Below are 27,683 nucleotides of genomic sequence, written 5' to 3'. Positions count from 1 at the left end.
AGGAGTAACCCCTGGTGAGGAGTTCGCGAAAGGAGACGAGGTTACACTGCAGTCTGTCGCACCAGGCAACATCATACAGTCGGAAATATCGTCTGGTGCCCTGGGAGGTCTTGACAAGGATGTCGACATCTCCGTATCCCAAGATCGGTAGCCGGCTGTCTCCTGCCCAGATGGCATCTCCAGGTTCAGCCTCTCGAGAGTTGAGGAATCGGTTTCGCTGGTTGAAGATGTGAATTGTTGATCCTGAGTCAAGAATGGCGGAGTAGTAGAGAGGGTAGTCGTTGATTGCGAATGCTGATTTTGTGACTATGAAACTGCCCTTGATCTCGGTGATCTTCCTTAACTGTCAATCCAGCTGCTCCGTGACAGTAACATCCTCCTTCGTCTTTTTCTCCTCGAAACGGGCCTTCCGTAACTTCTTCCTGATCCGCTCGACCTCTTCCTTAAGGCTCGAGTCGGTCCTCAGGGCTTCTTCAACGGCCATCTTGGTCCGCTGGTTGAACCTGAAGCCTTCAAAGGCAGAGTGTGGGAATACATAGAAACAATTGGACAGGGAGTGACTCTCCTGGCCGCATGCCTTGCAACCCTTCCTTGAGCTGTCGGAACTCCGTCTCTTGCTCGTGCCCCTTGGGGGAGTTTGACGGCGGGCACGGCGTTGCGGCTGTTCCTTCGGTTCGTCCGCATCGGTGTCGACGTCCGTATGGTCGGTGGAAAGACCTGCATATGTCGCAAAACCGCCTCTTATAGGCTTCCTCGCCTGTGCTGCAGCGGTCGTCTTTCCTGCCAGCATGTAGGCGAATGCATTTGACACGTCTCGATACGAGAGACGGTTTCCGGAGATGCGGTGTTGATTCTGGATCTGGTACGACTGGCACCAGGCCTCGTATCCAATGCCACTGACGGCTCTGGTGAAGTCTCTCCACCAGTGGACTGACTTGAACGTATCTGGAACGTCCATCTCGACCGCTTCGATGAATGCTTCTTCCCATGCCGTCAACCAAGCGCGCATGTCCTTCGGGTGTCGGATAAGTGGTTTGACCGCTTGTCGGTATTTGTCGCGAGCTTCTTCGTCTTCCTCGCCCGATGTCGATCCGACCTGTGGTTTTAGTGCTGCGTACCACTCGACGAGAGTCTTCTGTGGACGACAACACGTCTTTCGAAGATGGGGTGCCACCGTGTCATAAACCCAGTTGGAGAGGGTGAGGACGGATTTGGCCTGGATCTGGTAGGCGTCTTTCTGGATCTTGTATCGAGACATCGCAGCGTGGTAATCGGCTTTGCCAGTCTCCGTGAGATTGCTCAGCATGATGTCGTTTTCGGGGTCGTAGTACTGATCCGATTCGTCGTCGTTGTCTCGGCCCTCCTCCTCGTGGAGTCTTGTCTGATTGGCATCTGATCGTCGCTGGTTCCCTTCGAGGATCGCGGATTCGTCTTCTTCCCCATTCTGATCGTTGCGTCTGGGGTTCCGAGTTCGGACGTGTGGGATTTGTTCGAAGTCGCTCATCCGTGGAAGTTGCGGAGCTGTCAGCCAAGGAAGCCTTTGGCTTGACGGCTTGATGTGCTGATCCCATAGGTCGAGGTTCCTCGCCTTCATGATGAATGTGTCGTTCCATCCTCGCCAGTCCTTGGTCGAGGTCAGCTGAACGCTGAATCGTTCGTTCGTGTTCGGTAGCGACATCGTGGGTTCGTTCGTTGGTTCTATCACTCTTTCGGTGATGCCAAAATGCTTGTGTTGGCTGCGGGATTGTCGGTCCGGGAGTTCTAGAGCGTAGCCGGGCTCATAACTGTTGGGCAGCCAACAGTTACATGCTCAAGTAAGCTTAGATCAACCAAATGGTATTGAACAGATTGAGGTATGAAACGAAGCTTGAATTGGAGTCACGATTCCAGAGTGACCACACAAATGAAGGATCAAGAAGATAGTGGGTTAGGGTGCCTCAGAATGTCCCTTTTCTTTTTTCTTGGAACAGAAAATTGTCCTCTCTAATCCTCCCAGGGGAATTACCCCCTTATATAGAGACAGTGTGCCATGATATCACGCTATGTCAGGAACTGTGTCATTGTGATGGATCTGTGCTGACTGAGAGTCTCGCATTGAACATCAGTGCTCAGTCCGTGAATCTTGGTGCCAAGGAACCCACTCAGTTCAACAGGCAGGATGCAATGTAAGTGCAATGGGGGTGCAGCGGAGCGTACGAAATACACCAGGCTAGGCGCTGGATCAGGCTGCCGCAGGTGCGGGCGTGGGAATGCTAGTTGAACTGGGAATGCTAGTTGAATTGGGAATGCTAGTTGAACTAGGAATGCTAGTTGAACTGGGAATGCTAGTTGCCAGCGCTGTCAAAACTTCTCAGGCTATCATAGCGCTGTAAACTAGCATACTCACCCCCTTCAAAACCCCGCTGCGGTACCCAGCGAATTCATACCTCCCGTCCATCAAGTTTTCGACGATCCCAGAACCGGTCGGAACCTGCAGGGCGATGACCGCTGATATGCGCTGGAAGAAGCTATTCCGAGTCAAAGCAGTGGATTGAATTGAAAGATGGTAAAGTGCTTGATCGGCCAATGGGCATGGGAGAGGACTAAGTAGTGTAGGTACTGTAAGAAGGAGGGGTTGCGGTGCTGGCACCAATCAAACACCGAGGTCCGTTGAATGCAGCAGCCATCAAGGCGTTCCCACAGAACCATCACAGTTGCACCCATCTGCAACGCAATCCTATCACCATGTCGGACACAACGGCACCCACTCGCAAAGGCCGCGTCCTCGGTGCCCTGCTCGGCGTGCACGCGGGCGACTCCCTCGGCGCGACGTTCGAGTTCCAGGCCTGGGAAAACATCCGCGCAGACCATCCCCACGGCATCCGCGACATTGTCGGCGGCGGCCACTTTGACTGGCCGGCTGGCCACGCAACCGACGACACGGATCTCACCCGCGCCGTGCTACTGGCCTATCGCGATTATGTGAATTTGAAGCAGAGGCGCGCTCCGTCTCCTACACCGCCAGACCTCGTAATGCTTGCCGCGTGGCACATGGTCGATTGGTACGACGGGATCTGGCCGGACAGGGTCAAGGGGCAGCGGCCGAGGGACGTCGGGGGCGCGACGGCGTCGGGGATCGCCAAGTTCAAACAGAGCGGTGACCCGAGGAGTTCGGGCGCTGGAGAGGGGCGGGCTGGGAATGGGTCGCTTATGCGGTGTATTCCGACTGCGTTATTCCAGGACGACGAAGGCATGGCGTTTCTGGAGTCGCTCCAGATATCGGCTATCACGCACGACGACTTTCATTGTACTATCTCATGTGCGGTGTACAACGCCATGGTGAGGGCGCTGGTGGATGGGAAGACGCCCAAGGAGGCTTGGCAGGCGGGGAAGGATGCCGTGGAGCGGGCAATGCTTCTAGTTGAGGAGGAAGAGACGGCGTCTCGGAAAGTCAAGATGAGTCGAGCTGTGAAGAAGGTCGAGGCGGCTATCGATGCGGGCAAGAGTCTCGTGACGGTGCAGGACCTGGCCGAGAACGGACTTAGAGAGGCCGCGAACGCAGCAAACGCCCTGCCGTTCCAGGCGTCGGGTCATGTCCTCGAGTCGCTGACGCTTGCGGTTGCGGCCATGCTGGACCCGCGCGGGCTGGAGGACGTGCTCGTGGATGTGGTGCGGATCGGACAGGATGCAGATACGAACGGGGCCATTGCCGGTGGATTGCTCGGGGCGAGGGATGGTGTCGGCTCGATACCGTTGCGGTGGAGGAAGAAGCTGCAGTTTGGGAATGAGTTTGAGGAGGTTGCAGACTATCTCTTTTCTCTTCTGGAGGGCGGAAACCAGGCCCGGCGGTGACGGTTTCATCCTCGTCCACTGTCTTTGCTCCCAGTTGACCGAACGTTTGTGTGCTTGGACGAGCATTCCGAGCCCAGAGCTGCCTGACTCTTCATGTGCTGAGCTGCCCAGCGCAGAAGTGACGAGTTTCATTTCGATTATATTACTACCTGCCTCCTTCGGGTCTATTTGGCGAAGGTGGGATAAGGATATCACCGCCAGTGTCCTCCAACTATGTCTAGACCCCGAAGAGCAGGTTCTGGGAGTTTCCCCATGCAACCTGATATCTAGAGCCCCAGCACCCGGATATCGTTTGACGGCCGAGACCAAGCTAGGTGCAGCAAAGCGAAGACTCGCCAAACAAATGACACGCCAAGCAGTTGACACTTTACCAATAAATGAAATCTTTCGAGTTGGACCCTGATGCGCGGTAAGCATGCCACCCGATGACCCGGTTCTTCCGCGCGCACATAACCGAGGTTCGTCGGGTGACAAAAGTCGCCATTCGGTCTTCACGTCAGAGCAATGTCCAAAAATAGCCCGACCACAGGGTCATTTCGGTCCGAGACATGGTGTACCACCAGGAAGCGCCTAACTTCAGGGTGCTGTCGGAACCAGCTCCAAGAGAGTCAACTCCCTAAGTGGCTGGGAAACGTTGCAGTACTTTGACTCGAATATTGCGCCTCTGTTAACCAATCGCCTGCCTTTATCCTGTTCTCTACTTCTCAAGCAACTGGGTCCAAGCGCCCGTTGACGCCCGCATGATGGTGGGGTTGGACTCTTGGTGTCAGCGACTTGTGCAGACTCGGGGACGGTATTGCAGTCTGACCCATGAGACCTCGACGAAGGCGCCGCCGCGTTGGGCTTGAAGTTTGAGCCGAGAAGTTGGGACACAACCATCCAACGGCTGTCGCATTCATGCTTCTGCATTTAGGTTAAGATGTGTATGCAAACCCTTCCTGTTACACATGGGACATCTGATGGACTCCGACTCCCTCGAAATCCGACCACACTGCAACCGAATTAGATAAGAAGTACCCCAACTGTAATAATGAGGCGGCGAGCTGGCGCGGAGTGTGCATGTTAATATCGGCATGATATGACAAGTGACAGAATGTCGATAGATTCACTAGGACTTAGAGGTGTGTTACCAATGCAGTGAGGTAGCAGATAGCCATCACTCGGCTAGGCTCAACGGGACACGGGACAGCTCACTGTATTATTTCACTCAAAGTCTATTGCTTGCCTTTCATCAACGTTATGCAAGCTTCTCTAACACCAAGATGGAAATGGCTGCGGCGGCACTGGTCTCATCGCGCTCGCCTACCTACATTACATCGAGAAGCCTGGAGCAGGCCTAGAAGTCTTGACTACGAGATTGTAACACTCCAAGTCGGCTTCGCTTCCACCATTTCCGATATGATATGCGATGAACACCAGGAGGGGAATGGTGGTAAATCTGCTCCTCGGAATGTATCCGGACATCCAGAAACATCTCGAGACAGGGCGAGGGTGGAAGGGGAAAGGTCTCTAGCCATCATAATGTCCATGTTGATCTATAAGATGGTCACCCTCGAACTTAAACTTTAACTCGGATCATCTCTCCTGCGATAATATCGTTGTTACAGACTTGGTAGGTGCCAGCTTCTCCACTACATTAAGTAACTGCTGTCAAGCCCCGTCCCTACGATGCATTTTTCTGCCTTCCTCCTCGCCGGTACTGCCGCCGCTGCAATGGTCCAGCCCGGCCGTCGCACCCTCGCTGCTGCGCCGCCTCCGCCGAGCGACATCAAGATTCTCAATGTCACCGCCATTGGGTCGGGCTGCCCGGCCGGCCATGCCTATGTCAACGTCGATGCCACCCGCACCGTCTTTGACATTGCCTTCGACGAGTATATTGTCTCGGCCGGCCCGGGAACAAGCGTCTCCGACAGCCGCAAGAACTGCCGCATCAGCATCAACCTGCAGTTCCCGTCCGGTTACCAGTTCTCCGTCATTGAGACGCGCTTCACGGGCTACGCTAGCCTCTCGGACGGTCAGACGGGAACCTGCCGTGCGGGCTACACGTTTGCCGGCGACAACCGGCAGGAAGTTGTTTTCCAGAAGAACTTGGTCGCTCCGTACGAGGACAACTACAACATGATTGCCGGTGTCGGCGTCGAGTCTTTCTCGCGCTGCGGCGGCACCACGGCCATCCTCAACGTCAACTCGGAGATCCGCATCACGCCCATCTCGACGCCCTATCGGGGAACCATGACGGTGAGAAACCCCTACACTGCGACGATTCAGTGGCGCCGCTGTGACCCCGTCGAGTTTTCTGAAGTTTGACTTTGTATCTGTCGTCATGCGCCTTGGGGTCTTGTGTTTTCCCTTGGCTTCCTTCTTCTTTGAGTTCTGTGTCCTTTATTTACTTTGCTATGCGAAAGGGGGGAAAGAAGGAGACAGATAGGAAAAAAAGGGGCGAGCTGCAGGCTCCATTGCTGTACGAATGAGCACTTTGGCTAATGGGGGACGAATGCGACACATTGCTAGGTGGACGCCTTCGACGGAAGCCTACACCTCGTCTTCCGCACCAACTGGCAGACCTGCCGTTAAACCTGAAGGCAAGTGGCAGAGGCGTTGTGCCTTCAAGGAGGGTTGAGGCTTGGAGGAAGGGATGTGGTAGCCAAGGGGTGTCATCTGGGGCGGTGACGGGTCTGGGACTCGGAAGGAACCTGAAGTGTGAGCGATTTTGGTCGTGGATTTTTGGATGGATGTTGACTAGCATGATAAATGATTCTATGACACTTTTGCTTATATCAATATCAGAGAGTGCCATCAAGGGAGTCAGAACAACTGTTATATTTGCTCACTTACTACTACCTGTTGCTCAAGTGTGTGATGTGATCCTGAGGACCCAGGCTCACCGGACGAATTCTCCCTTACTGTCAACACATTTAACATGCCTCGTTGTCATAATCAGTCCAAAGGATAGATACTCCAGTTAGCCGCAGATGACACACCAAAAACAGAGGTAACGTTACTGGTTCGAATTGGGGCTAATTGACTGCCAGTAGATATACTTCCAGGATCCGAGAAGTGAGCGCACCTCCTGATCCAGAGATGGACAATTGTAGTTTTACAAGCAATACCTTGCCGGCTAACCCAGCCTACCTGTAGTCTATCGGAGACTCAGCCATGGTGAGTCCTTGCGAGATGATGTTCACACGTACGCTTTGAGCCCCAGATTGATGTGTTTAGCATGAATGCTATTGCTTCCCCATATGGAACCTTTAGGGAACATTTAGGCAAAACAACATCCCCACAGATCTGAGCAGATCGACGTCAGCAGGCCGACACCGTGCATGGACAGCGTAACACCCCTTCGGCACTTCTGCCGCGTTTATTGTCCGCGTATTGCCGGTCTCATAACCAGCAACACATGGCCAAGCTGCAACATATGTGAAACCAAGCCCCGATTCGTCACGGCAGTGAACGTCAGGGCTGTGTTTCTCGGCTGTAGCATTTTGCGGGGAAATACCACCAAGTTTTTATTTACCTTAAGCTTCGGTATAAATACACAGCTCGAGGCTAAGCACATGCTGTATACCGTCCAAGTGATCTCACCACTTGGAGATTACCGGAGTCTATATTCCTCTGACTATTACTTTTGACCATACGGTCCCTCTTTTCACTAGGCACTACACGAGAATCATAACCAACCTTGCAGATATCGAGTTTTTCTAACGGTATGCTCCTTTCAACCACTTCACCCTGTACCCGGTTTGTGCCCGTGAAAAGGGCCCGGGGTGTAGCAGGGGTACGATCCATGTAACAATGTCCGAAGGGCTTTTGGAGATTAAGATAGATCCCGCTGAGGCATCCGGCAGCCTTCCACCGAGACTATCTCCGTATTCCCGTTTTTGACACCCGTTCGTCCGGACTGTTGCGTTGCAAGTTGAGTCGAAGCAGATATAAAGTTGACGCCCAAGTTGGAGTCAGGATCTTCTTCACAGCATCCCCAACCCATCTCTGGAGTCAGAAACATATACTGCCCATCATGAAGATCGCTGCCGTTGCCGTTCCAGTTCTTGCTTGCCTGGCCAGCGCCAACCCCGTCGACCTCGACACCCGCCAGTCCTGCCCGCAGGTTCACATCTTCGGCGCCCGCGAGACGACGGCCCCCGCCGGCTACGGCACCTCGCAGGGGCTCGTCAACATGGTCAAGCAGGCGTATCCGGGCTCCACCAGCGAGGCCATCAACTACCCGGCGTGCGGCGGGCAGTCCCAGTGCGGCGGCGTCAGCTACGACAACTCGGCGAGGCAGGGCACCCAAGCCGTGGTGCAGGCCGTCACCAGCTTCAACCAGCGCTGTCCCAACACAAAGATTGTCCTCATCGGCTACTCGCAGGGCGGCCAGATCATGGATAACGCCCTCTGCGGCGGTGCCGGCGCCACCCTTACCGGCAATGCCCTCGCTGCCGTCAAGGCCGCCATCTTCATGGGCGACCCGCACAATGTCGTCGGCTTGCCATACAATGTCGGCACGTGCCAGGCTCAGGGTGTAAGTGAAAACATTGCATGAGTGTATGGGACTTGAGACTGAGTGTCAATAGTTTGCCGCTCGGCCCCGCGGGTTCCAGTGCTCCCCGGCCAGCCCGTCCATCATCCAGTCGTACTGCGATTCGACCGACCCCTACTGCTGTACCGGCAACGACGCCAACTCGCACCAGCAGTATGTCAACAAATACGGCCAGCAAGCGCTGGCATTTATCAAGAATAAGCTCGGTGCTGCTTGATCTAGCCGCTTTGGATGGGAGTGAAATGCAACGGGTCGTACATAGCACGCCACGTCTGCATATACAAATACCAGAACACATTCACCTCGTTGATATTGAAGTCTGTATTTAATCCTATTCCAGTCATTCACCATATACAAGATCATCTGGACTCTTAGTCCGTTCAATCCCTGAGCTTCTCCGCCCAGCTTCCTCCACCCTTACAGTCGGTTCGCCGCTGTGTAATGCTGCAGAAGTGCCTGCGCTTCTTGAAACTCCCTCTGAATTACACGAGCATGTCCCTCCGAGCGCGGCTTGATGGAGCATTCAAAGGGCAAGGGGCTCGAGTTGAAGCCGTCCGAGAAAGCAAAGCTGAGTCCATCAGCATCACACACCGAGAGAACAAGGAAGCCGTTCTGGCATATTAAGGTACCCACATATCCACATCAATTTTCTCACCCTTGTCGTTCAGCGCCGGCTTCACCTCAAACGCCCACAATATCCGGGCGATGTTGATGGCCACCGACGCCGAACCGAGGTGAAGACCGGGACAGATGCGGCGGCCCCAGCCAAAGGCACTGTGGCCCAGCGTACCGGGGTACTCGCGATGATCGAGAAAGCGCTCGGGCTGGAACTGGTGGGGGTCCGGGAAGTCGGATTCATTGAGATGGACTAGCAGGATTCAGTTCGTGGCCGAAAGCGATGGATTTGGGGCTGTCCTTCACTTACTGCTCCACAACGGCGCAATGACGGTGCTTCCCTTAGGAATGAACATGCCCTTGTACACATCGTCGGCCGTGGTTGCGTGGGGAGTGCCGCCGAGGACGGCAACCGGTCGCCAGCGGAGGGTTTCGGAGACGATGGCCCGCACATACTCCAGGGAGGCCAGGTCGTCAAAGGTCGGCAGTCTATCGTCTCCTACCACTCTATCGAGCTCGGCCTGGGCTTTTGGGATGAAGTTGTCGCCAAACTTGACGCAGGCGAGCAAGAAGCTCGCGAGGGAGCCAGCCGACTGCGAGATGTCAGTCTCCATGTTGCCCAAGGGACTGAACCGGGACAACACACTGTCTCGACGCCTGCACCAAATGGAGTGCCCGCGGTGTAAGCAACCTCGTGGTCAGTCATCCCGAGGTTGTGCTGCTCATCTAGGAGGTTCTTGGCAAAGCACTTTGGTAGAGTGCCCGCGGCCAACCTTTGCTTGACATCTTCCATAAGACCCGTGTACATATGGATGTCCTTTTTGCGCTGCTCGAGCACCTGGGCCTTCCAAGGAGCAAAGATGCTGGGCACGTACTTGAGCGCCGGATACCGCTCAACGGCGTACTTGCCGGGGATGCTAGCGAACGTTAGCAAACCATTACCCTCAGTAAAATGTAAACTGGATCTTCCCACTTCACTTGGGTCAGCCGATCCATGGCCTCGGCATTTATCTTGACAACCGCATCCGTCCGCACATCCTCGACTCTGCGCCCGTACGTCACCGTGACAACCACCGACGCAGCATACCGTTCGAGGTGTGTCCGGTAGTTCTTTGGATCCACCAACAGCTCATGCGTGAGCACCTTGGACTCAAGACTCTGAATCGGGCGGTAGTTCTCGCTCTGGCGCTGCATGAAGCCGCTGTGCAGCAGCTTGCGCCACCGTCTCCAAAACGCAGAGTACGGCGCCATCAGGCCGCGCATGCCGCCCGACAGCAGCTCGCCGCCCATGATGAAGCGCGGCCGCGACGAGTAGATGGCCCCGCGCTTCTCGAGCAGGTCCCAGGCCGCCTGCGCCGAGCCCAGGATGATGGTTGGCGTCGGGCCCATCTGGAGGTACACCACGTCGCCGTACTGCTGGTTCAGCTCGCGAAACCATATCCACGGCTTTCGGATGCCCGTCTTGATGGTTTTGGGTCCTGGTGGGAGCTGTGAGCGATGAGACCTCAGCCGCCATTGTTGCTGCAGCTGGGACTCGGAAGAATTCAGGGGTCAGCATCCCCACATGTTCGCCCAGTCTGTTTTGGCGTAGATGCTTACCCGGGGGAACTCTAATACTAGGTATGAGAGGGCAATGGCAAGCCCTAAGCTCAAGGCAATGACTTCGAGCATTTCGGGAGTTCCTATTTATTTTTGGATCTAGGTGAAATAACAGCAGCTGTCAGTGACAGAGACAAGTGTGAGGTGCCAGCACTAAGTACCTGCAACGGAAACCCCTCTGGGATCGGAGTAGTGCAACTGCCGTTCTGCTCCGGGCACTAATTCAGTCTTGGCGGAGCGCTATCCTGAAGGATCTGGACTCTCCGCTTCCTGGTTCCCGACATGCCGAGTCCATCTTAAGAGACCATGACAGGGCATGTGCAAAAGGCTAGCATTGTGTTAGACAACAGACATCGAGCATCTTGAAGAGATGTGGATAAGGTAAACTGTTATCCGAGAATCAGATTCGCAAACTTGCCTTACTTCTAGCTTCACGCTGTGCTAGCTGTGGCAATTAAATCCCGAGTGTTTATCCCTAGTTATAAGTCTCGACCGGAAATGGTTCGGGTACTGATTCCCGCTCCTCAGCTTGCCTCCCGAGTATGGAAGCCGATAGGCACAAAACGAACATAACTACTTTAGTACTAGCGCGCTTACTACATTTACGCCCTCAGTGTTCCATTATTCAATGCTTTACTGCATCAAACCTCTATGCAATGAATGGTACTCAACAGTAGGAGGCGTTGCAACTAACCAATACGTAAGCCACACAGCACAGCCAACACACAAACTTTGCTTAATTAAACTCGTGCAAAGAAAATCCCTCAATTTCAGATCATCGGGTTACACCAAATAACTCAGCATAACGCGGCAATACAGCAACGGACATGGCGAGCAACGTTCGTTCTGGTGACGCCGATGAACTCGGTTGTCCCGTCGACCACAGCAAGTTCAAGCGTCAGAATCTCGATTCTCGCATTTGCCCGATCTGCAACGTACGGCTCACGACACTCGATTTAAATTGCAGACCTGTCCTGCATGCCCAAGGTTCTACACCAGAAGTCATCGATTTGACGAGCTCGCCCGAACGCCCCCGTGGTGCGTTGTACAGCTGTGTACAACCATCGCAACTCTTCGTCCCTGGGCGCCGAAACGCGGCGTATACCAACACGCGTAGCGGAACCCCTAGCCTCAGCTTCGTTGAAGCAGCAGAGGCTAGTATACGCGAGCGTGACCGTAGTGCTCGTCACCTTCGGAACGCTGATAGCTCGCCACGACTGTCAATTGCAATCACGACGACCCTCTATATTGGCCAGTACACTACCACTGATGTAGAGGACGACATGGGCTTCCTGAAGTTCTCTGTCATTGGCATGAAGGCCAAGTATCACCCGGTCCCATTCGTTGCGACCGAAGTCTACGACAGCATCGATGCGTTCAGCAAAGCACTCCTCCGCCGCTCGACTGACGACTCCGTAGTCCTGTCCAAGGACTGGCGCCTGATACACTCTGTTTCGCAAGGTCCCAACCCAAACATCACGCAACTCTCGCAGCCTCCTCCTGGCCCGCTTACGACACAAGAGATTGTCGATTTCGTCTTTGGCCGGCCTATTGTTGACAATTGTACTCTTGTTCTCTTCCGAGGGTACGAGTCTGTACAACGGGTACCAAGGGTCGTAAAGGAAAGGTTAAGAAAGAGGAAGTTAGCGCTGAGCAAAACTCGACTTTGCGCTACAAACAGTCAAGAAACGAGAACATTGTTGGCCGTGCAGAGGTGGGTACTACCAAGGGGGAGATAATCGTCAAACAGGAGGCAGCTGTTGAGGAAGAGGGAGACATCGTACAAGATGTTGCAGCATCCTTGTCGCAGGTGAAGGAGGAGACAGGTGCGGATATAAAAACTGAACATGATGGTACTCGCCAGAGCCAGGAAGGTAATTCTGGTGTTAAGGTTGAACGTGGCAATGCTCGCCAACCGAAGGCCCAGACTCAAGTGCCATTCCAGACCGTTACACGAAACATGAAGCGAAAACACTCGGCTAGCGAGTAGCAAACTGAACTCTCCTATGTACATTAGAAATCAGTTCCAATCTCCTCTCTCTCCACCTGATTCACTCTATCTAAATCAATACGCTGTTCGTCGAAGAAGGAACGAATGTGATCAAGACCTCCAACAGGGTGCTCAACGAGAGAGAGCCGTGGTTCCGTCTGTGCCCTGTTATAGTCTCTGAGCTGATCCCTGAGCCGAATATACTGCTCTAAGTATGGTTGGTCCTCAGAGACAGTACTAGGCAGCTCACCCCAGGATGCAACAATGTTGTTACAAGTGTCCATTGTCCTCGGAGGCAAATACTCGTCGAGATCTACTTTGTCCCAGTCCACAATACGCTGCAGTTCTGCAAGCGTTTCGGGCGGTACTGGTACACGGTAGTCTGTAGCCTTGCTGAATGACCAGAGACAATATGGCTTGCCAGACACAACGTGTGTCCTGTTGCGTTGCTTTCGGATACGATGACTGTTCCAAAGCTTGACGAAGTCTATAAACTCGTACCGGATACGTGGCATATACCAGTAAAGTAATGCAACGCGATCTTCAATCCGAGTACGAGAAAAGAGACCTTCATCTTGCAGCCGGCTAAAGAAGTTCTGAAGATAAATTGATTAGTTAGTAACTATCTATGGTTGCAACTATCTAATATAGTAGAAGACGATCACTTACTCGCCAGAACATTGAACGACCTTGACACAATTCTCCCCACCACCGCTCAATCTTTACATTCTTCGTTCCATCACCGTAGATGAAGCAGTCCGCGAACTCCATCTCGTTATGGTCGCCGCTTTCGTTAAGCTCAACAATAGCTGGGTCGGTAGCTGGAGGAGAATGAGAACGAGTAGTTTCGCGGCGGTTCCGTCGGAGACGAAGTTTGTGAACCTCGGAAGCGAGAAGGTACTGTGTCCCTGCATGGAGTGTCGTTTCAACTCCATGGTCTGAACGGAGAGCTAACGGCATAAACCCGTAAGAGCTTAGCACAGCAATGTACTGTGCAAAGACGTTTCGAGCTGTTCTTGCAGAGACTCCGATGTAGAACCATGTAATGTATCGAGAGTACGCGTCAATCCCTGCATAGATCTCGATACCAAAGTATTCCAACTTGCAATACTGTGACGAATCTCAAAGCCCCAACTTCTGAAAGGGACTCCTGAAGGTTATACTTGACAACGGGGTGAGGTTCGGTGAAGCCAAAGGGTTCACAACAAGCAATGTCCAAGGGTGCTGACAATCCTGCACTTGAGTTGCTTACTGGAGAACTCCCAGAGTCCTCCAGAACGAGTGACTATATACTAGATGCATTTGGTTGCTCTCTCGTGCTCTCTAGAGCCACCTAGAGCCAATGCTTTATGGTGCTCTCGAGAGCCTCTTAGAGCGTCCTCTGATTGGCCTTGCACTGGTGCTCTCTCATGCTCCTGAGAGCTCTCTGGAGCACCTCTAGGACTCGTTCCGATTGGTCCTAAGTGATTGGCTCGAAACGTCCTACGTTCCCCACTGGCTTCTGCAAGTAAGCCGCCGTTGTTGACTCTCGTTGGTTCATTTGTGACAAATACCCATCAACGGACCAGATGTAGTTGGGGCCTGGTACAGTCCAACCAGACCGCTTGCGTTCAGCACGGGCACGACGATGTGCAATTGCATCTTCGTGAAACTCAGCGTACACTGCCCGTAAAGAGTCGCGTGGGATGTTGAAGAAACGCTGGCGCATATGGACGTAAAGGGAACGATATCCCATATGGCGAACAATGTTTGTAGTAGTGCGCTCTCCTTCGAAGAACTCGCGGACTTCGGCCATTGCAGTTGCAAGTTGCTCTGCGTTATGACGTCTGTATAAACCAATTTCCCATCGAATCTCCTGAACTTTGCGACTCGAGATCTAAAGTTCTACTTGTTAGTACACTATTGTATTATCGGCCCACTACGGTACATTACCTTCGTTCCTTCTTGTTCTAAAGCCTTTACAATCTCGGCATCTGTTAAGGCATGCTGAAAGAAGAGTGCTTCAATTCGCTCCTTAAGGTCAGGAGTCACTTCTGTTCTAGGGCGCTGGCGCGGTACACCCCATGACTGGAGAAGACGACGAAGATGCGTAGGAGTGATTGAGACTCCGGTTTCATCAAGAAGATAAGATGTAATAGCCTGAGAGGTTGCACCAGACTGGTACAAGCTGGTGATCTGGGGACGATGCTGTTCCCAATTGAGACGCGGAGGACGAGGCATTACGACACTTTACAAATGTGAACGCGAAAACAAAATTAGAAAGAGACCAAGTGAGAAAATTTTGCCAGATATTAAGTGGGGCGTAGTCTTAGCATAGCGTGTTTCTGGTGCAGAACTCGCCAAAACGATACGCTATTCGTAGACATGGGCTGCTACAGGCAAGACACCGACGTAAAACAGGAGTCTACGCTAGAGAATGCTCAAAAACGGACGAACGCCCTACACAGGAATACTCTCAACTAGCAGAAGGAAAAGAGAGCCCGTAACCCAATGCATCTCACATCCCAAACTCCGTACCACAAAGACCCAATCGTAATCGTCGTAATCTCCAGCCCCAGAAGCTCAAATGGTGCTGCCACGACGGTCAAGTTCTAGGCGACCGTCCTTAACGATAGCCTCCAGCTCGGCTGTCGGCATAGAACAGAAGAGAATGCGGAAGAGCTGCTTGGCAGAGGTACCACTAGGTGCCGCTCCAGACTGGTGAATATGGTCCTCGTTCTGGAGCCGAGCACTGTCGTGGCGGAAACCACTAGCGCTAGTACGGGGGCGAGGACGCTGCTCGGATGGTGATATATCGGTTCGGGCACGCTTGGTACCGCGCTGAACAGTTCCTGATACGTTATAAGCATTTATAAAGATGAGACAGGAGAAAAACATACCAGTCTCGTCAGCGCCGTTACGTAGGCTGCACTGGGCAGCACGTGAATGATATTGGCAGTTCGTACAAGCGCCACTGAACTCGCCCGTCGCAATGCATGACCGGAACGGGCCGACACTCGAAGCGTTCTGGCAGGTAGTACACGAGACCCCGTTATTAGTCTGTGCGAGCTTTGCATAGGCAGCAATAGCTAATGTAGATTAGTACAACAAATGTAAGACAAACAATAATAATAAACATACCAGTACGCTGCTGAGGACGACCCCACTTGAGTACAGGGTACGGCGTGCCGTCTGGACCCTGAGCACGCTCCTTGACCTTAAGGAGACGAACAATGTACCGGATCTGATGAAGGTGAGTACGATCTTGAAAATGTTACAGGAGAGGGAGAACATACTCCACCACCAGCGCGTAGGATTGACCAAAGCAAGTTTTCATCGGGACTAGATCGGGCGAGATTGTTGAGGATGTATGCGGTGTACATCAGAGGGTTACGAGAGGGAGGCGTAACCCCTGAAAGCGCCGCTACTGGGAGGGTCTGATCGCCGAGTACCCAATTATACTCGTTCTTCTGTGTGGTCGTTCTGGCTGGTTGGCGGCCAAGACGAGGAGTGTCGTCTTCTAGATCGTCATCCTCTATGACAGAGGCGGAAACCATGTCCCGACGAGAACGATCTGCGACATGGCGGGAGCGATGTGTCGAGGTATTGTCAAAGTCGTGTAAGCTGTCGTCCTCGCGGGTACCCGTTGCAGCCGGACGAGAACTAGGCTTGGCCGGTGTATCGGGACCGGTACCTGCGGCAGAACTAGCAGGAAGAATGTTCGTTAAATTACCGCCCTGAGCGACAGTGCTCATGCCCGCTAAAACGCGAAGGAAGTTGGCCAACTGGTCCTGCGGGATCTGCGCAAGCTGCGCGAGAATTTCGTTTTGCTGAGTAGGGCGCTGTATTCCGCTGGCCATTGGAATATCCGACATGTTTGCCGCCGTATCCGCAATCGAACCAGCAGGAACGTCAGTGCTAATTTCGTTCTCGCCTGGGGAGGCGGGGTCCTCGTTTTCCCCCGTCATAGAGGGGACATCGACCGGCTGAACCTCGGGATTTTCGGTAATGGGCGGGGCGACCGCGGACCGGTCATCATCAGAATCAGACATCTTGTATTCGCGGGTGTTGTCCTTGTACTGCGGGTTTTTTGCAATTGCGGAAGGTCTCGTGGGGAGAGTGGGAGTCGTACTGCAGCTACAGGAGGAATACGCGTCAGTACTAGAATGTATATCGAAGCTTGGTGGTAAGCATACCCAAAGGTGGCTCACTGTTGTGGAGGAAGAGGAAGTTGGGGAAGATTTGTGGCGGTGCGGCTGCATATGCGATGCAGGAAATCAATTCTCGGCTCTGATTGGCCAGCGTTGGGCTTTGTCTTTAAGATGGATCAAAGATGTAGTAATGGGGGTTACGCTAGTGTTATTCTAATCACACCCTGGTGCAAGCTAATCAAAATGGTCGCAGTGCTCGAGTGCTAAGGTGGTTATGTTCGTTTTGTGCCTATCGGCTTCCGTATTCCGAGTCCAAACGGGACGACCCTATTTCCGAGATATTCACCTAGGCTGCCTGCCACCACCTGCTCTGAGAGACTCGTTACCATTGCATTTCCTCCTTATGCTGGTATTAGGTCTTGACAACTTGTCATCATGGAGTTCAGGTTTCACTTGTAATTTCGACCTGCTAAGCTTGATCTTGACTTGCCTGAGACGCGATTAGCACCTGAAAATCGCAATTTCAATTGCATCTCATAGATATTACCCAGAGAACAAATTGGACAACAGCAAGTAGGTTCCCTTAGTTTAGTTACCCCCCAAAGAGTATATTAGCCCTATGTATCTATGTGCGGTAGGCTGCTGGCTGATTTTTGCGTTAGAATGGTGTCGAACGAAAAAGGAGCCTTCGCAGTACCGGGCAATGCCAAGGCGGAACTGGCGGTTGGCGCTCACAGTGAAGAAGCCTCCCGACACTGTGGGTCAAGTGGGAATAGCTTCATCCAGGGGGTTTGGCAGACCGTTGTTGTACGAGAGCTGGCCGAAGATCACCGAGGCCCATCTCGGGCCCAGCCCGTTACAGTCTCTTTTGTCGATAGTACCCGGTTCTCCTCTTCTGAGCTACGGCCAATTGTTTGTAGGTTCAGGAGCCTCTTCCAATGAGCGCTTAAGGAAGGATGGAAGGGAGGACGGGAGAAAATCGGTCGCGCCCCTGCCTTTCCGCCGGTCGCTCCTCATTTCGCCTCATTTCACTTCCTTTCAAAGGGAAGGGGGGGGCGGGAGGAGGGGATGAGCGGATGGAACTTTTTCTCGCCCGCAGGCACCGGATGTTGAACTGAACTGGCTCCTTGGCCCCCGGATTCAGGTGCTGGGCACTGTTGCCCAATGCAGTAAGCGTGGAAGACTCGTCACCCACCCAAAAGCATGGTCTGGCGAGGGTCCCGAAGCCCTCGGTTCTTTAAGCAACACAGACACATGACGCATGGTTCAGACAGCCAATTCAACTTTATCTTGTGCCTCAATTGATGCAGTGTCACCTGGTTGGTCTATGCCTATTCAAGCCTATAACTGTTGCTGTCCAACAAGAATCCATCGTCGATGTGCTCCTCAGAGGGAGCCATAAGAAACTGAACAGCGAACACAATGGATTTAGTCGAGATGTTACATACTATCAATCCATCGCCGCATCGCGTCGTGCTCCAACTAGGCAGAATCCAATTTTTTTGGGGCTCAAACTCGAGCGGCCTCTCGATGTGTCTCATACTTGGCGTAAGCGCGGCAGAAGCTAAGGTACTTTAGCTCGAGCTTAGGAAGCTCGACCCTCATCAACCACTCAGCTTCCAAGCTCCCTTTTTCGCACCCGCATTGACTCCATTGAGTCGGCGAGCCCGTAGCTCCACACTGAGGGACATCGTGACATCGTTCAATATTTAGCTACAGTTATCGGCCTCAGGCTCGCCAGTGCGGGCTATGCTACAACGCAGCGTCCAGACCAGCCGCAGCCTTAATCCGAGTAACAAAGTTGACCCACAAGTGCCTGCAAAACTCGCATGTTAGTGTCATCTTCGCCGACTACTTCACCCAACATTCGGCCTTCTAAGCTCGTTGATTGGATGGTCCCGGTAATGATGAGATCGCCAACTTCCTCTCCGAGTAGGTGGTTACAGCAAAGCTAGAAACGAGTGGCGCGAGGTCCGACTCGGGGTAAACTTGATGCACCATCGCGCAAGGTGAGACCCGGGCACATGGAGAGGCCTCACCAGGGAAAAGGGAGGCTGATCGGTAGCCCAAGACCTTCAGGTGAAAATAAAGTGCCTGACGTTCGCCATGTCGACGACTCACTATTTCATTTCTCATCATCACCATCCTGAACCCTTCACAACACCAGCAGCCAAGTGATACTTCAACTCCTTCCACGTCACAAGCAGCGGAACCTCCCCGTCGGAAGCATCAGCACACAGAGCTCCTTGCTCTCTCAACCTTCAGCATGCGCACCACCACATCATGGTTTGCTTTCGTAGCGGGTGTCCTCATTTCGGGCCCTCAATCTGTTCTTGGCCAGAAAACGCCCAACGAGAACCTCGTCTTGGCTGATTGCGGTATCGGTCTTGGAGTCAACGGCGGGTCGACGTCGCGTGAGATGATCTACTACCCGGGTGACGTGTGGACGGCCAACGGCCAGACGAACAAGCCGACCATGATGGTCAACGTCCCCTGGAACGGTGCCTACCCCTGGGGTCCTCAGGGCGCCTTCGCCACCATGCCAAACGGCGACAAGTGGAGCATCTGGATCAACGACAAAATCAAGGACCCCAACGCGGCCGGCGACGCCTACCACAGCATGGAGTCGAACAAGCCGCTCAAGTGCTACTCGTACCACAAGGATAAGGTTTACCAGCTGGCTGACGGCAAGTGGTGCTCGAGCGCGTACGTGTGCAACCATCGCGGCTCGCCCAATGTCTTAACAGTCAAGCCCGGCAGTGGCGGCGGCGGCGGCGGTAGCGGCGGTAGCGGTGGCGGAAAGGACGAGACGCGCATCACGGCCTCTACCAACGCAGACTCTGTCGAGCTGTACGAGACAACGGCCAACAATATCATGGCCACGGTCAGGAAGACCTTCAAGGACGGCAGCACCGACTGCGACCAGACGCCCATCGGCATCGGATCCAAATGCACCATTAAGTGGAAGTGTCATGCGGCCGACTCCAGAATTAACGCTCTCGGGAAAATGGCCGGCGCCTACGACCTCATGGCCGCCACGTCCCAGTTCTCGTCCCGGCGCGAGGTCAAGTGGGACGTCTGCAAGCGACCTGACACGCGGCCCGGTAAGGAGGGCCAGTGCCAGCAGTATGAGACCAAAATCGACCACTATGTCCGGATCCCGCGCGCTATCGATGCCACCATGGACAACATCCCGCCCGCCAGCTCCGGCCGCAACCCGAACGTCCTGGGCTGGATGAACTACGAGATCACGTGCGAGACTTCGGCGCTCGCGTGCGCCATGTGCAACGCCATCGGCACCTCCCTGGGCATCGCGTCCGGAACTCTTGGAGCAGGTGTTACACTTGGGTGCGCGGCGTCGGGCTGCTAAGGACTTTCTTCGACGAGGGTGGCGAGATTTGGCGAATTGTTGACGAGCTGGCGAGTCTTTGCTTGAGTAACTGTACCGAATATTGGTAACTAGATGGATTTGGAGTCATGGTGTATGCTGTTTAGTTGTTAGAGATTGGCGAGTGTTTAAATGCATTCTTCCTTGGTTTGATATCCAACGTCACTACTTGCTCTTTTTTTCAAGTTATACCACCCTAAACCTCTGAATCCTCTAGGATTGACTCACCTAATCGTCCTCAGCTCCTAACGAACTTAGGAAGTAGAGGCGTTGGATACCCCACTTGCATCTTCGTGCTGCGCTCTCCTTGCATCACTAAAAAAGCAAAACACCTTCATGGTTGATTGAGAGCGAGAATGATTGCAGTGGTGCAGTGATTCGGAGATGTCGAACTCATGAGATGGTACGTTGTCTGTGGTTTGAGAGACTGTCCAGGGACAGAAACGGTCCGGGGGTAGGGTTGTAAGTACCCGGCTTGCATTAACTATATAACGCTTAAGATATCCCGGCTCCTCTTCATCTTACTAAGCTACCTATATTAACACTCGATTCACTCTCTTTCAACAGCTTCAAAACCGCTCACTTCACTGCGTCATGTGATAGGAAATGGGCATTCTCGCCGTTCCTTCAACAGTGGCGTCGCTTTCGCGGCAGACTCTAGTGAAGATATTCGCATTAGGCGTCATTACAGCAAAGTATCGATCGACATTCGACAGACTGTCAGGCATTCATAACGTCATACGCTGAGCTATTTCTGTCACAGCTGAGCAATCCGCGTTCATGGCCAACTAAAGACGTGTAGTTGTGATCTTAATCTAGTTACGGCCCTAGGTCCCTCTACTCAAGCAAACAGCTACAATCATCTTGACCAGTTCATACTCGCCGGCGGCAGGTCAACGCGGCAGTCGCCCAAATATCTCCTTCTCATGCCCGACGGCCGGCCGCTGTACCAGCAGCAGCTCAGCCTCCTCGCCAAGGCCTGCGCAAACGCCCCCGCCATCTACATCTCCCTCGCCCAGGACTCGGTTCTTAATGACTTTCCCCGCTCCGTCCGCGTGGCCAACAGTAGTAGCACAGCAACCGCCACCACCAACATATCCGCACCGCTGGAACAAGACCCACCCCACCGCCAACATCACTGCCCACGTCCTCCCCCCCAAGCGACCTAAGTTGAAAACCCAAGTCCTGGTCCTCCAGGACCTCCCGCACAACCCCTCCCCGTCCTCCTCTCAGTCCGCCGGCCCAACGACAGGCGTGCTAACAGCCCATGGCTTCTCCCCCCACGACGACCTGGCTCACAGTCCCATGCAATTAGGCCTCCTGGAAGCATCTGTGCGAGCGGTACCAGCCGCCGGTGACGTGTTTTCGGAACGGCGACGGATTTCTGGAGCCGCTCGTTGCTGTTTGGGGACCGCAGGCTTTGGCGAGAATGGCGGCCCTGGCTAGTGAGGGCAAGCAGAGGGAGGGGACGGGTGTCAGGCCAGCGGGGATTGCGAGCGACGTCGGGGCGAGGATTATCATTATTGACGAGGTTGGCTGGAATGACGGGGCGGGGCGTGAATGGTGTGGTACGGTGTGGAGGGGCTAGTTGGGGTGAATTCCAGGGAGGAGCGGGATGCGGTTCTGAGGGTGTTGGAACAGCGGGAAGAGGTGAGGGAGGGAAGGGTCCAAACCGAAGTACTGCGCTAGTTGCGCAGGCTCGGCGACCAAGAGGACAGCGCTAGTCGGCGAGATGGGGTAACGTTCGACGAGGCCTGGCCCGCCGGGTTCTGTGATGATTGCTGAGGATTCGGGCCGAAAATGAATCCAACAGTTGGCGGCTTTGAAAGCGCTCAACTTAGAGGGGCTCTGCTCCGCGCTGGTCTCGACCATCACCTGACCCGCCGCGGATGTGGATTTTGAACTGAGTGGGTTCCTTGGCACCAAGATTCACGGACTGAGCACTGATGTCAATGAGAGACTCTCAGTCAACACAGATCCATCACAATGACGCAGTTCCTGACATAAACGTCATATCATGGCACACTGTCTCTATATAAGGGGGTAATTCCCCTTGGAGGATTAGAGAGGACAATGTTTCAAAAAAAAAAGAAAGGGACATTCTGAGGCACCCTAACCCACTATCTTGATCCTTCATTTTTGTGGTCACTCTGGAATCGTGACTCCAATTCAAGCTTCGTTTCATACCTCAATCTGTTCAATACCATTTGGTTGATCTAAGCTTACTTGAGCATGTAACTGTTGGCTGCCCAACAACTCCTGGTTCGACTGGACAGTTCGAACCACGGTCCCTCTTTTGAGGGTGTTACGCAGTGGTCAGTTGCGCCCACCCGTGACAAGTATGGAAAGCCTAGAAAAATCCAAGGGCGGGTAGCCGACACCGAGATCTCGCCAAGATGGTGCCCCCTGGAACATGCAGCGGCGCGGCAGAGGGTTCCGTGGGCCCCGGCAGACCCATCCGGAGGCCAGCATGAAATAGAAAGTACATACAATACATGCACGCCCCTGGATTGCCCTGGGACGGGAATGGTCCGCGGGTGCCGCTGATCGGCTTAGCTAAGGCGGCGACGAGCTTTCAGCTCAATATGACCTAGTCTGGGTCCATTTCTACAAGTTCTACAACCGTTATCGACTCATCAATCAACCACCTGTTTCCCGCCTCTTTGCCGCAGGCCATCTACCTACCGTATCTACCGTGTTAGGGACCTAGGATGGCTGCACCCGAGAATTTTTCCGTGCTTAGCATGTCGGCCGACCCGCTGCAGGCAACCGCTGAAAATGGTGGCTCACGGCATCGGCGCGCCAAATTGCGCGCTCAGGAGTCGCCCCGGCTATCCTCATCATCGCTCAAACCTGCTAGCACGAGACGCAGGAAAATTACGCGTGGCTTCCCCGTCTGGCTCTTCTGGCGCACCTGGGCGCTCCCTCTGGTCTTGATGCTGGCCTTCGTCTCGGCATACGCCTTCAACCCTACCGAGTCCAATCTCGCCTACCACTTCCTGTTCCTCTCCTACCGGCTCGAGAGCGGCCAGTACGGCAAGGGCCGCTGGGATCTCGCCTTCGTCTGCTTCTACACCATCTTCCTGTCCTTCAGCCGCGAGTTCCTCGTGCGGGAGGTGCTGCAACCGCTGGCGCGCCTCGGCGGGATCAGGTCGCACGCGAAGCAGGCGCGGTTCACGGAGCAGATGTACCAGGCGAGCTACATCGCTTTCGTCGGCCCGCTCGGCGTATACGCCATGAAGCAGACGCCGGGGCTCTGGTACTTTGCGACGCGCGGCATGTACGAGTCGTTTCCGAACCGAACCCACGACGCCGTCTTCAAGTTCTACTACCTGTTCCAGACTGCGTTTTGGATCCAGCAGGCCATCGTGATGCTCCTCGGTCAGGAGAAGCCCCGCAAGGACTTCAAGGAGCTCATCGTGCATCACATCATCACCATCGCCCTCATCAGCCTCAGCTACCGGTTTCACTTCACGTATATCGGCCTCGCCGTCTACATTACGCATGACATTAGCGATTTCTTCCTGGCCGTAAGTGCCATCCAATTTCATTTCATGTCGTGATCCCTGTACGCACGGTGGCATAAGGCACCTTTAGCTGACCCTCTCAGCTGAGTAGGTGTCTAAATCGCTCAACTATCTGAACCACCCGAGCCAGGCTGCGTCGTTTGCGCTCTGCATCGCGGTGTGGACGTACCTGCGACACTACATCAACCTCCGGATCCTGTACTCGGTCGCGACCGAGTTCGCCACCGTCGGACCCTACGAGCTCGACTGGGAGACGCAGCAGTACAAGTGCTGGATCTCCCAGATCATCACCTTCGCGCTGCTGGCCGCGCTGCAGGCGCTCAACCTGTTCTGGCTGTACTGCCTGTGCCGCGTCGCCTACCGCTTCGTGTTCCTGGGCATCGCCAAGGACGACCGGTCCGAGGCGGAGGAGTCCGAGGCCGAGGCCGAGGGCGTGGAACGCAGGAAGACCCTGAACCTGGAGTCGTCGAAAGCGGTTGAAGAGAAGGGTGAGGGCGAGGGCACGGAGGCTGCGCGATCCGGGCGGCGGACCAAGCTCAGGGGATAGGAGTCGACATAGAGCCCGAGGCCGCAGCAGCTTTTGGCGGCTTGAATTTTGCGCGCCTTGCACTTCAACTCGGGTGTGCGGTCTTGATCGGGAACTGTGGTTGGATGGTGAGAGCTGTAGGTTTTTAGCATGGGTATAATATTAGATTAGGTCAGGGCTGGCCACTGGTGATGAAGTAAGTAATGGTCATATGATGAACGCTGAGGAGAATTGATTGTAGTAATGTATTTAGTCTCGATACATGAAGCCACCTATCTATTTAGTACAGATCAGCCCCAGGGCACGAACCCACTCGCCCCCACCGCACCTGCTGCCGTCTGCCCGGTCTCCGACTTGCCTCCTCCTCCTCCTCCGCCGCCGTCGCTGTCGCCGCTGCTGCTGTCGCCGCTGCTGCTGTCCGTGGTGAGGGCGACGGCGTGGGCGGCCAGCTCGGCGCGTACCCGCGCGAGCACGTCCGGCCGCGAGAAGAGCTCCCACAGCGTCCAGTAGAGCGTCGGGGCAGACTTACTGAAGGAGACGATGGTGAAGATGGCGGCCTGCTTGGGCTTGTCCGAGTCCGGGACGCCCGCGTCGTCTAGGAGGCGCCGGTGTTCCCTCATCGAGTCCGAGGCGTCAGGTGGTAGGGACTAGCAGTACTTGGCGTAGGCTTGAAAGACCTTGTCGCGCACCGCGTAGCCTCGGCCCGTGATGTCGAGCCAGCCGACCAGGTGCGCCGCGAGGTACTTCATTCACTTCCTGGCGTTCGGGTCTTGGGTAAGATACGCCATGGATACTGACGAAGGTTCTGTAGCGCCTTACCAGTATGCGCTCTCAACATCCGGGTCGACAAACGGGTGCTGCTCCCCGTAGACGGCGCAGCTGGTTGCTTGGACGATAGTGTGCCGCGCCCACTGGAGAAGATAGACTTCCCCGGACTTGAGAAAGTCGTCAATGTCAACCAAGACCCGCTGGCCCATCCGCATGTTGTGCATGTTGAGGTTATCCAGGTTCGGCCCGGGCAGCAGGCCCAGCTTTGCTGTGTGGCTCAGGTCGTCGGGCAAGCTACCGCCAAAGATGTCGTACGCCGCGGCCGAGGCATCCCCATACTTACGCGCCGTGAGCTGGAGGAAGGGCCGGAACGAAAGCGCCTTAGACTGCTTCTGTATTATGGGCAGAAGCTGTTGGGCAGCCAACAGTTACATGCTCAAGTAAGCTTAGATCAACCAAATGGTATTGAACAGATTGAGGTATGAAACGAAGCTTGAATTGGAGTCACGATTCCAGAGTGACCACACAAATGAAGGATCAAGATAGTGGGTTAGGGTGCCTCAGAATGTCCCTTTCTTGTTGGAACAGAGAATTGTCCTCTTTAATCCTCCCAGGGGAATTACCCCCTTATATAGAGACATTGTGCCATGGTATGACGCTATGTCAGGGACCGTGTCATTGTGATGGATCTGTGCTGACTGAGAGTCTCGCATTGAACATCAGTGCTCAGTCCGTGAATCTTGGTGCCAAGGAACCCACTCAGTTCAACAGAAGCCGGCTGGAGGCGTTGACGTAGGCCTTGAAGTTGAGCACCGCCAGGGTGTAGATTTCGGCGCCGGCAGCCTCGCTGTGGGGTTGCTCGAGTCAGATGCAGGTGAACGAGGAGAACGAGGCTGATTGAGCCTTTCCAACCTGGTTTTTTAGTAATAACTTGGCCTATGCTGTATGAGCCCAAGCATGTGTCCGATGATGGGGAATCTGGGACGGATCCGCGGCGGCTCCCTGGGGTTATCTGGAGGCTGAATAGAAAGTCTACTGTATAGGCCAACAGGATAATGCCCGTAAGGCCGTACGCCAGTTCATGAGTCCTGATAAGCCTGGTTGAGGAGGTACTGCTCTGCGATGGAAGCCAACGGAGAAATGGGATGCGATGAGATAGAAGTGAAGCGTATTTAGTGCAGTATCAGTGTATATAGTATCACCGGCCCAGGGGCACTTGGTGTCGGACGTTCGACCCTCCCATGCGTCGGCCGTTATACAGTGGTAGTGGAGTTTTGGGTTCGGAAAATTGAGCACGATCCTTCCGATTCCCACTCAACGTCACGTTCCTAGCGGTCCGAGTCGGTGCGTAAGGTGAGGTACACTACATGTAAGTAGGTATCAAAGCAGACGCACGTCCACATTGTAAGGTATCTATGTAACGTTAGTACATTCATACATCAGGTATGGATAGATGGATGGAATTATTTCGCCCGGAGACACGAAGCCTAAAGGGCCTTGGCACGCTAACTACATCCAATTCGTTGACGTTTTGGTCATCAACTCGTACTAGCCCTCTACTCTTTCCCCTTCCTCACGCCACTAACTGCTGCCTCTTGACCTGGTTTTCGGCAGATCGACTTGGAAGCTGCGTTCTCCAAGTGTTCAGCGTCCTATCTTCAGCAGCTAAAGCGGGATCTGCTGGCTGAGGCTGTATGGTGTTAGTGGAGTTCCCCTACTGTGAATGCTCCAATCTCCGTCCTTCCTCGTCAAGATCCAATCTCCCTGTCGCCATTGCGTACTGAATCGTTGCCTGGACTGCTTTCATGTCTGGCGACCACATCTTTGGATCCGATGGTGCTTTCCCTCGCAGGTAGAATGAGAGGCTCCCTCGCCTTGCCACTGTACATTGCAACATGTCTTCCCTCAGAGCTGCCCATCTCACGCAACGCAACAGAAAATGTTCCACTGTTTCCCTCGTTCGGCCGCAGGGACAAAGGTCTGATTCGACCGCTCCGATTCTGCTCAGAAAGCCGTTCAGCCTCGCCATTCCGGTTCGGAGCTGTGCCAAGATACAGGCCTCTTTTCGTTTCAACTTGTCGTAGAGATCGCGAGTATGCTTGCCAGGTAGTGCCACGTCCAGAGCCTTTGAGGATTTGCCTACGCCTTCGGGAAGAACTCTCCCCTGTCGTTGTTTGGGCAATGCCAGCCTGATTTCGGTGGACTTGGCTTGGGGCCTTTGGAGGTTGGGTATCTGTCCTTGTCTCGTTGTCCTTTGTGCTGCCGCCTTGGCCTCTAAGCCCAACGTAAAGTTGGCTTCCGCTGGGATCCACAGGAAGTCGACCGAGTTCCCTCTTTCTTGGTGCAGTCTAGCCAACTCGTAGATTTGTCGTATGGTGACTTGGCAGGACTGTTGTCGCGGTTGCCTAATTGCTGCTAGCGCTGACTGCTTCCTGGTGACGATGGTGATATGCCTATGGCAGGCGTTGGCCGGAATCTTCTCCAAGGCCATTGCGATAGCTGCTAGTTCTGCTGTATATAGGTTCTGCTCCTCCCTCGTGCTAAGGGTTACAGCAATCTTGTCACGGTCTCGCTGGTCCTGTTGAAGAGAGCGTGTAACGGGCTGGGCCGGGTGTGAGGCTCGGCGACTCTCGGCCAACACCAAGACACCTGATGAAGCTATTCCCACTCGCCCCAGAGCACACCGAACCTTCTAGCAACGCGCCCAGACCAACGCGCCGACGAGGATAAGTATGCTTGCGAGCTACCAGAGTCTGTCGTCTCTCCTTT

General features: G+C 54.2%; 15 protein-coding genes across 15 annotated transcripts; 8 read left to right on the top strand and 7 right to left on the bottom strand.

The window, feature by feature from the left end:
* Positions 1 to 418: 418 nt before the first annotated feature.
* On the bottom strand, positions 419 to 1,790 carry N657DRAFT_605287 (uncharacterized protein; the record flags this gene model as incomplete). The annotated part of the gene is made up of 1 exon (XM_062790186.1): positions 419 to 1,790. A coding segment is annotated over exon 1 (1,260 nt), but the record flags the coding sequence as incomplete, so codon positions are not given.
* A 772-nt stretch (positions 1,791 to 2,562) lies between these two features.
* On the top strand, positions 2,563 to 4,038 carry N657DRAFT_322342 (ADP-ribosylglycohydrolase). Its single transcript, XM_062786806.1, has one exon. It carries the CDS (start codon positions 2,725 to 2,727, stop codon positions 3,829 to 3,831), a length of 1,107 nt encoding a protein of 368 aa, XP_062642773.1. The 5' UTR covers positions 2,563 to 2,724; the 3' UTR covers positions 3,832 to 4,038.
* A 1,461-nt stretch (positions 4,039 to 5,499) lies between these two features.
* N657DRAFT_582523 (uncharacterized protein) lies at positions 5,500 to 6,138 on the top strand (the record flags this gene model as incomplete). Its single annotated transcript, XM_062789621.1, has 1 exon — positions 5,500 to 6,138. The coding sequence occupies one exon, from the start codon at positions 5,500 to 5,502 to the stop codon at positions 6,136 to 6,138; it is 639 nt and encodes a 212-aa protein (XP_062642772.1).
* Positions 6,139 to 7,405: 1,267 nt separating this feature from the next.
* Positions 7,406 to 8,747, top strand: N657DRAFT_627547 (carbohydrate esterase family 5 protein). The gene is made up of 2 exons (XM_062790818.1): positions 7,406 to 8,353; positions 8,406 to 8,747. Exons 1-2 carry the CDS (start codon positions 7,850 to 7,852, stop codon positions 8,586 to 8,588), a joined length of 687 nt encoding a protein of 228 aa, XP_062642771.1. The 5' UTR covers positions 7,406 to 7,849; the 3' UTR covers positions 8,589 to 8,747.
* N657DRAFT_650687 (cytochrome P450) lies at positions 8,677 to 10,732 on the bottom strand. Its single transcript, XM_062793997.1, has 6 exons — positions 10,586 to 10,732; positions 9,960 to 10,513; positions 9,633 to 9,903; positions 9,297 to 9,579; positions 9,005 to 9,239; positions 8,677 to 8,939 (listed from the first exon to the last, which is right to left on the bottom strand). Exons 1-6 carry the CDS (start codon positions 10,655 to 10,657, stop codon positions 8,789 to 8,791), a joined length of 1,566 nt encoding a protein of 521 aa, XP_062642770.1. The 5' UTR covers positions 10,658 to 10,732; the 3' UTR covers positions 8,677 to 8,788.
* A 607-nt stretch (positions 10,733 to 11,339) lies between these two features.
* On the top strand, positions 11,340 to 12,819 carry N657DRAFT_650685 (uncharacterized protein). The gene has a single exon (XM_062793996.1). The coding sequence runs from the start codon at positions 11,413 to 11,415 to the stop codon at positions 12,322 to 12,324; it is 912 nt and encodes a 303-aa protein (XP_062642769.1). The 5' UTR covers positions 11,340 to 11,412; the 3' UTR covers positions 12,325 to 12,819.
* Positions 12,599 to 14,795, bottom strand: N657DRAFT_582606 (uncharacterized protein; the record flags this gene model as incomplete). The annotated part of the gene is made up of 6 exons (XM_062789624.1): positions 12,599 to 13,171; positions 13,245 to 13,346; positions 13,458 to 13,685; position 14,102; positions 14,123 to 14,451; positions 14,508 to 14,795. 6 exons carry the CDS (start codon positions 14,793 to 14,795, stop codon positions 12,599 to 12,601), a joined length of 1,521 nt encoding a protein of 506 aa, XP_062642768.1.
* Positions 14,796 to 15,058: 263 nt separating this feature from the next.
* Positions 15,059 to 16,477, bottom strand: N657DRAFT_650680 (uncharacterized protein). Its single transcript, XM_062793995.1, has 4 exons — positions 15,851 to 16,477; positions 15,696 to 15,798; positions 15,455 to 15,643; positions 15,059 to 15,406 (listed from the first exon to the last, which is right to left on the bottom strand). The coding sequence occupies exons 1-4, from the start codon at positions 16,427 to 16,429 to the stop codon at positions 15,138 to 15,140; spliced, it is 1,140 nt and encodes a 379-aa protein (XP_062642767.1). The 5' UTR covers positions 16,430 to 16,477; the 3' UTR covers positions 15,059 to 15,137.
* A 616-nt stretch (positions 16,478 to 17,093) lies between these two features.
* On the top strand, positions 17,094 to 17,893 carry N657DRAFT_322247 (uncharacterized protein). Its single transcript, XM_062786805.1, has one exon. The coding sequence runs from the start codon at positions 17,325 to 17,327 to the stop codon at positions 17,775 to 17,777; it is 453 nt and encodes a 150-aa protein (XP_062642766.1). The 5' UTR covers positions 17,094 to 17,324; the 3' UTR covers positions 17,778 to 17,893.
* Positions 17,894 to 18,678: 785 nt separating this feature from the next.
* Positions 18,679 to 20,240, top strand: N657DRAFT_675189 (uncharacterized protein). The gene is made up of 2 exons (XM_062795804.1): positions 18,679 to 18,706; positions 18,765 to 20,240. The coding sequence occupies exon 2, from the start codon at positions 18,972 to 18,974 to the stop codon at positions 20,073 to 20,075; it is 1,104 nt and encodes a 367-aa protein (XP_062642765.1). The 5' UTR covers positions 18,679 to 18,706; positions 18,765 to 18,971; the 3' UTR covers positions 20,076 to 20,240.
* Positions 20,241 to 21,019: 779 nt separating this feature from the next.
* N657DRAFT_684782 (uncharacterized protein) lies at positions 21,020 to 21,681 on the top strand (the record flags this gene model as incomplete). The annotated part of the gene is made up of 3 exons (XM_062796716.1): positions 21,020 to 21,118; positions 21,171 to 21,347; positions 21,409 to 21,681. The coding sequence occupies 3 exons, from the start codon at positions 21,020 to 21,022 to the stop codon at positions 21,679 to 21,681; spliced, it is 549 nt and encodes a 182-aa protein (XP_062642764.1).
* A 323-nt stretch (positions 21,682 to 22,004) lies between these two features.
* Positions 22,005 to 22,351, bottom strand: N657DRAFT_650675 (uncharacterized protein; the record flags this gene model as incomplete). The annotated part of the gene is made up of 1 exon (XM_062793994.1): positions 22,005 to 22,351. A coding segment is annotated over exon 1 (170 nt), but the record flags the coding sequence as incomplete, so codon positions are not given.
* A 486-nt stretch (positions 22,352 to 22,837) lies between these two features.
* Positions 22,838 to 24,167, top strand: N657DRAFT_582604 (putative longevity assurance factor; the record flags this gene model as incomplete). Its single annotated transcript, XM_062789623.1, has 2 exons — positions 22,838 to 23,623; positions 23,712 to 24,167. The coding sequence occupies 2 exons, from the start codon at positions 22,838 to 22,840 to the stop codon at positions 24,165 to 24,167; spliced, it is 1,242 nt and encodes a 413-aa protein (XP_062642762.1).
* Positions 24,168 to 24,436: 269 nt separating this feature from the next.
* On the bottom strand, positions 24,437 to 24,864 carry N657DRAFT_694030 (uncharacterized protein; the record flags this gene model as incomplete). Its single annotated transcript, XM_062797258.1, has 1 exon — positions 24,437 to 24,864. The coding sequence occupies exon 1, from the start codon at positions 24,764 to 24,766 to the stop codon at positions 24,437 to 24,439; it is 330 nt and encodes a 109-aa protein (XP_062642761.1). The 5' UTR covers positions 24,767 to 24,864.
* A 97-nt stretch (positions 24,865 to 24,961) lies between these two features.
* Positions 24,962 to 27,405, bottom strand: N657DRAFT_694029 (uncharacterized protein; the record flags this gene model as incomplete). The annotated part of the gene is made up of 3 exons (XM_062797257.1): positions 24,962 to 25,306; positions 25,707 to 25,761; positions 27,341 to 27,405. 3 exons carry the CDS (start codon positions 27,403 to 27,405, stop codon positions 24,962 to 24,964), a joined length of 465 nt encoding a protein of 154 aa, XP_062642760.1.
* Positions 27,406 to 27,683: the final 278 nt, after the last annotated feature.

Source organism: Parathielavia appendiculata, assembly GCF_033297405.1.
Source record: "Parathielavia appendiculata strain CBS 731.68 unplaced genomic scaffold N657scaffold_33, whole genome shotgun sequence".
In the NCBI taxonomy this organism is placed as follows: Eukaryota; Fungi; Ascomycota; class Sordariomycetes; order Sordariales; family Chaetomiaceae; genus Parathielavia; species Parathielavia appendiculata.
The sequence above is the reverse complement of the archived record's forward strand: the minus strand, read 5'-3'. Positions and strand labels throughout refer to the sequence as shown.

What these genes read in the sequence shown, in the direction of transcription:
- N657DRAFT_650680 (XM_062793995.1), bottom strand. Translation starts at nt 16,429, where the DNA reads ATGTCGGATATTCCAATGGCCAGCGGAATACAGCGCCCTACTCAGCAA. An exon ending in TCCTACGCGCTGGTGGTGGA is followed by an intron (nt 15,799 to 15,850) that starts GTATGTTCTCCC and finishes CACCTTCATCAG; the next exon opens with ATCCGGTACATTGTTCGTCT. An exon ending in TCGTCCTCAGCAGCGTACTG is followed by an intron (nt 15,644 to 15,695) that starts GTATGTTTATTA and finishes AATCTACATTAG; the next exon opens with CTATTGCTGCCTATGCAAAG.
- N657DRAFT_322247 (XM_062786805.1), top strand. Translation starts at nt 17,325, where the DNA reads ATGTATCTATGTGCGGTAGGCTGCTGGCTGATTTTTGCGTTAGAATGG.
- N657DRAFT_675189 (XM_062795804.1), top strand. Translation starts at nt 18,972, where the DNA reads ATGCGCACCACCACATCATGGTTTGCTTTCGTAGCGGGTGTCCTCATT.
- N657DRAFT_322342 (XM_062786806.1), top strand. Translation starts at nt 2,725, where the DNA reads ATGTCGGACACAACGGCACCCACTCGCAAAGGCCGCGTCCTCGGTGCC.
- N657DRAFT_650685 (XM_062793996.1), top strand. Translation starts at nt 11,413, where the DNA reads ATGGCGAGCAACGTTCGTTCTGGTGACGCCGATGAACTCGGTTGTCCC.
- N657DRAFT_627547 (XM_062790818.1), top strand. Translation starts at nt 7,850, where the DNA reads ATGAAGATCGCTGCCGTTGCCGTTCCAGTTCTTGCTTGCCTGGCCAGC. An exon ending in GCACGTGCCAGGCTCAGGGT is followed by an intron (nt 8,354 to 8,405) that starts GTAAGTGAAAAC and finishes GAGTGTCAATAG; the next exon opens with TTTGCCGCTCGGCCCCGCGG.
- N657DRAFT_650687 (XM_062793997.1), bottom strand. Translation starts at nt 10,657, where the DNA reads ATGCTCGAAGTCATTGCCTTGAGCTTAGGGCTTGCCATTGCCCTCTCA. An exon ending in TAGTATTAGAGTTCCCCCGG is followed by an intron (nt 10,514 to 10,585) that starts GTAAGCATCTAC and finishes TCCGAGTCCCAG; the next exon opens with CTGCAGCAACAATGGCGGCT. An exon ending in GATCGGCTGACCCAAGTGAA is followed by an intron (nt 9,904 to 9,959) that starts GTGGGAAGATCC and finishes AACGTTCGCTAG; the next exon opens with CATCCCCGGCAAGTACGCCG.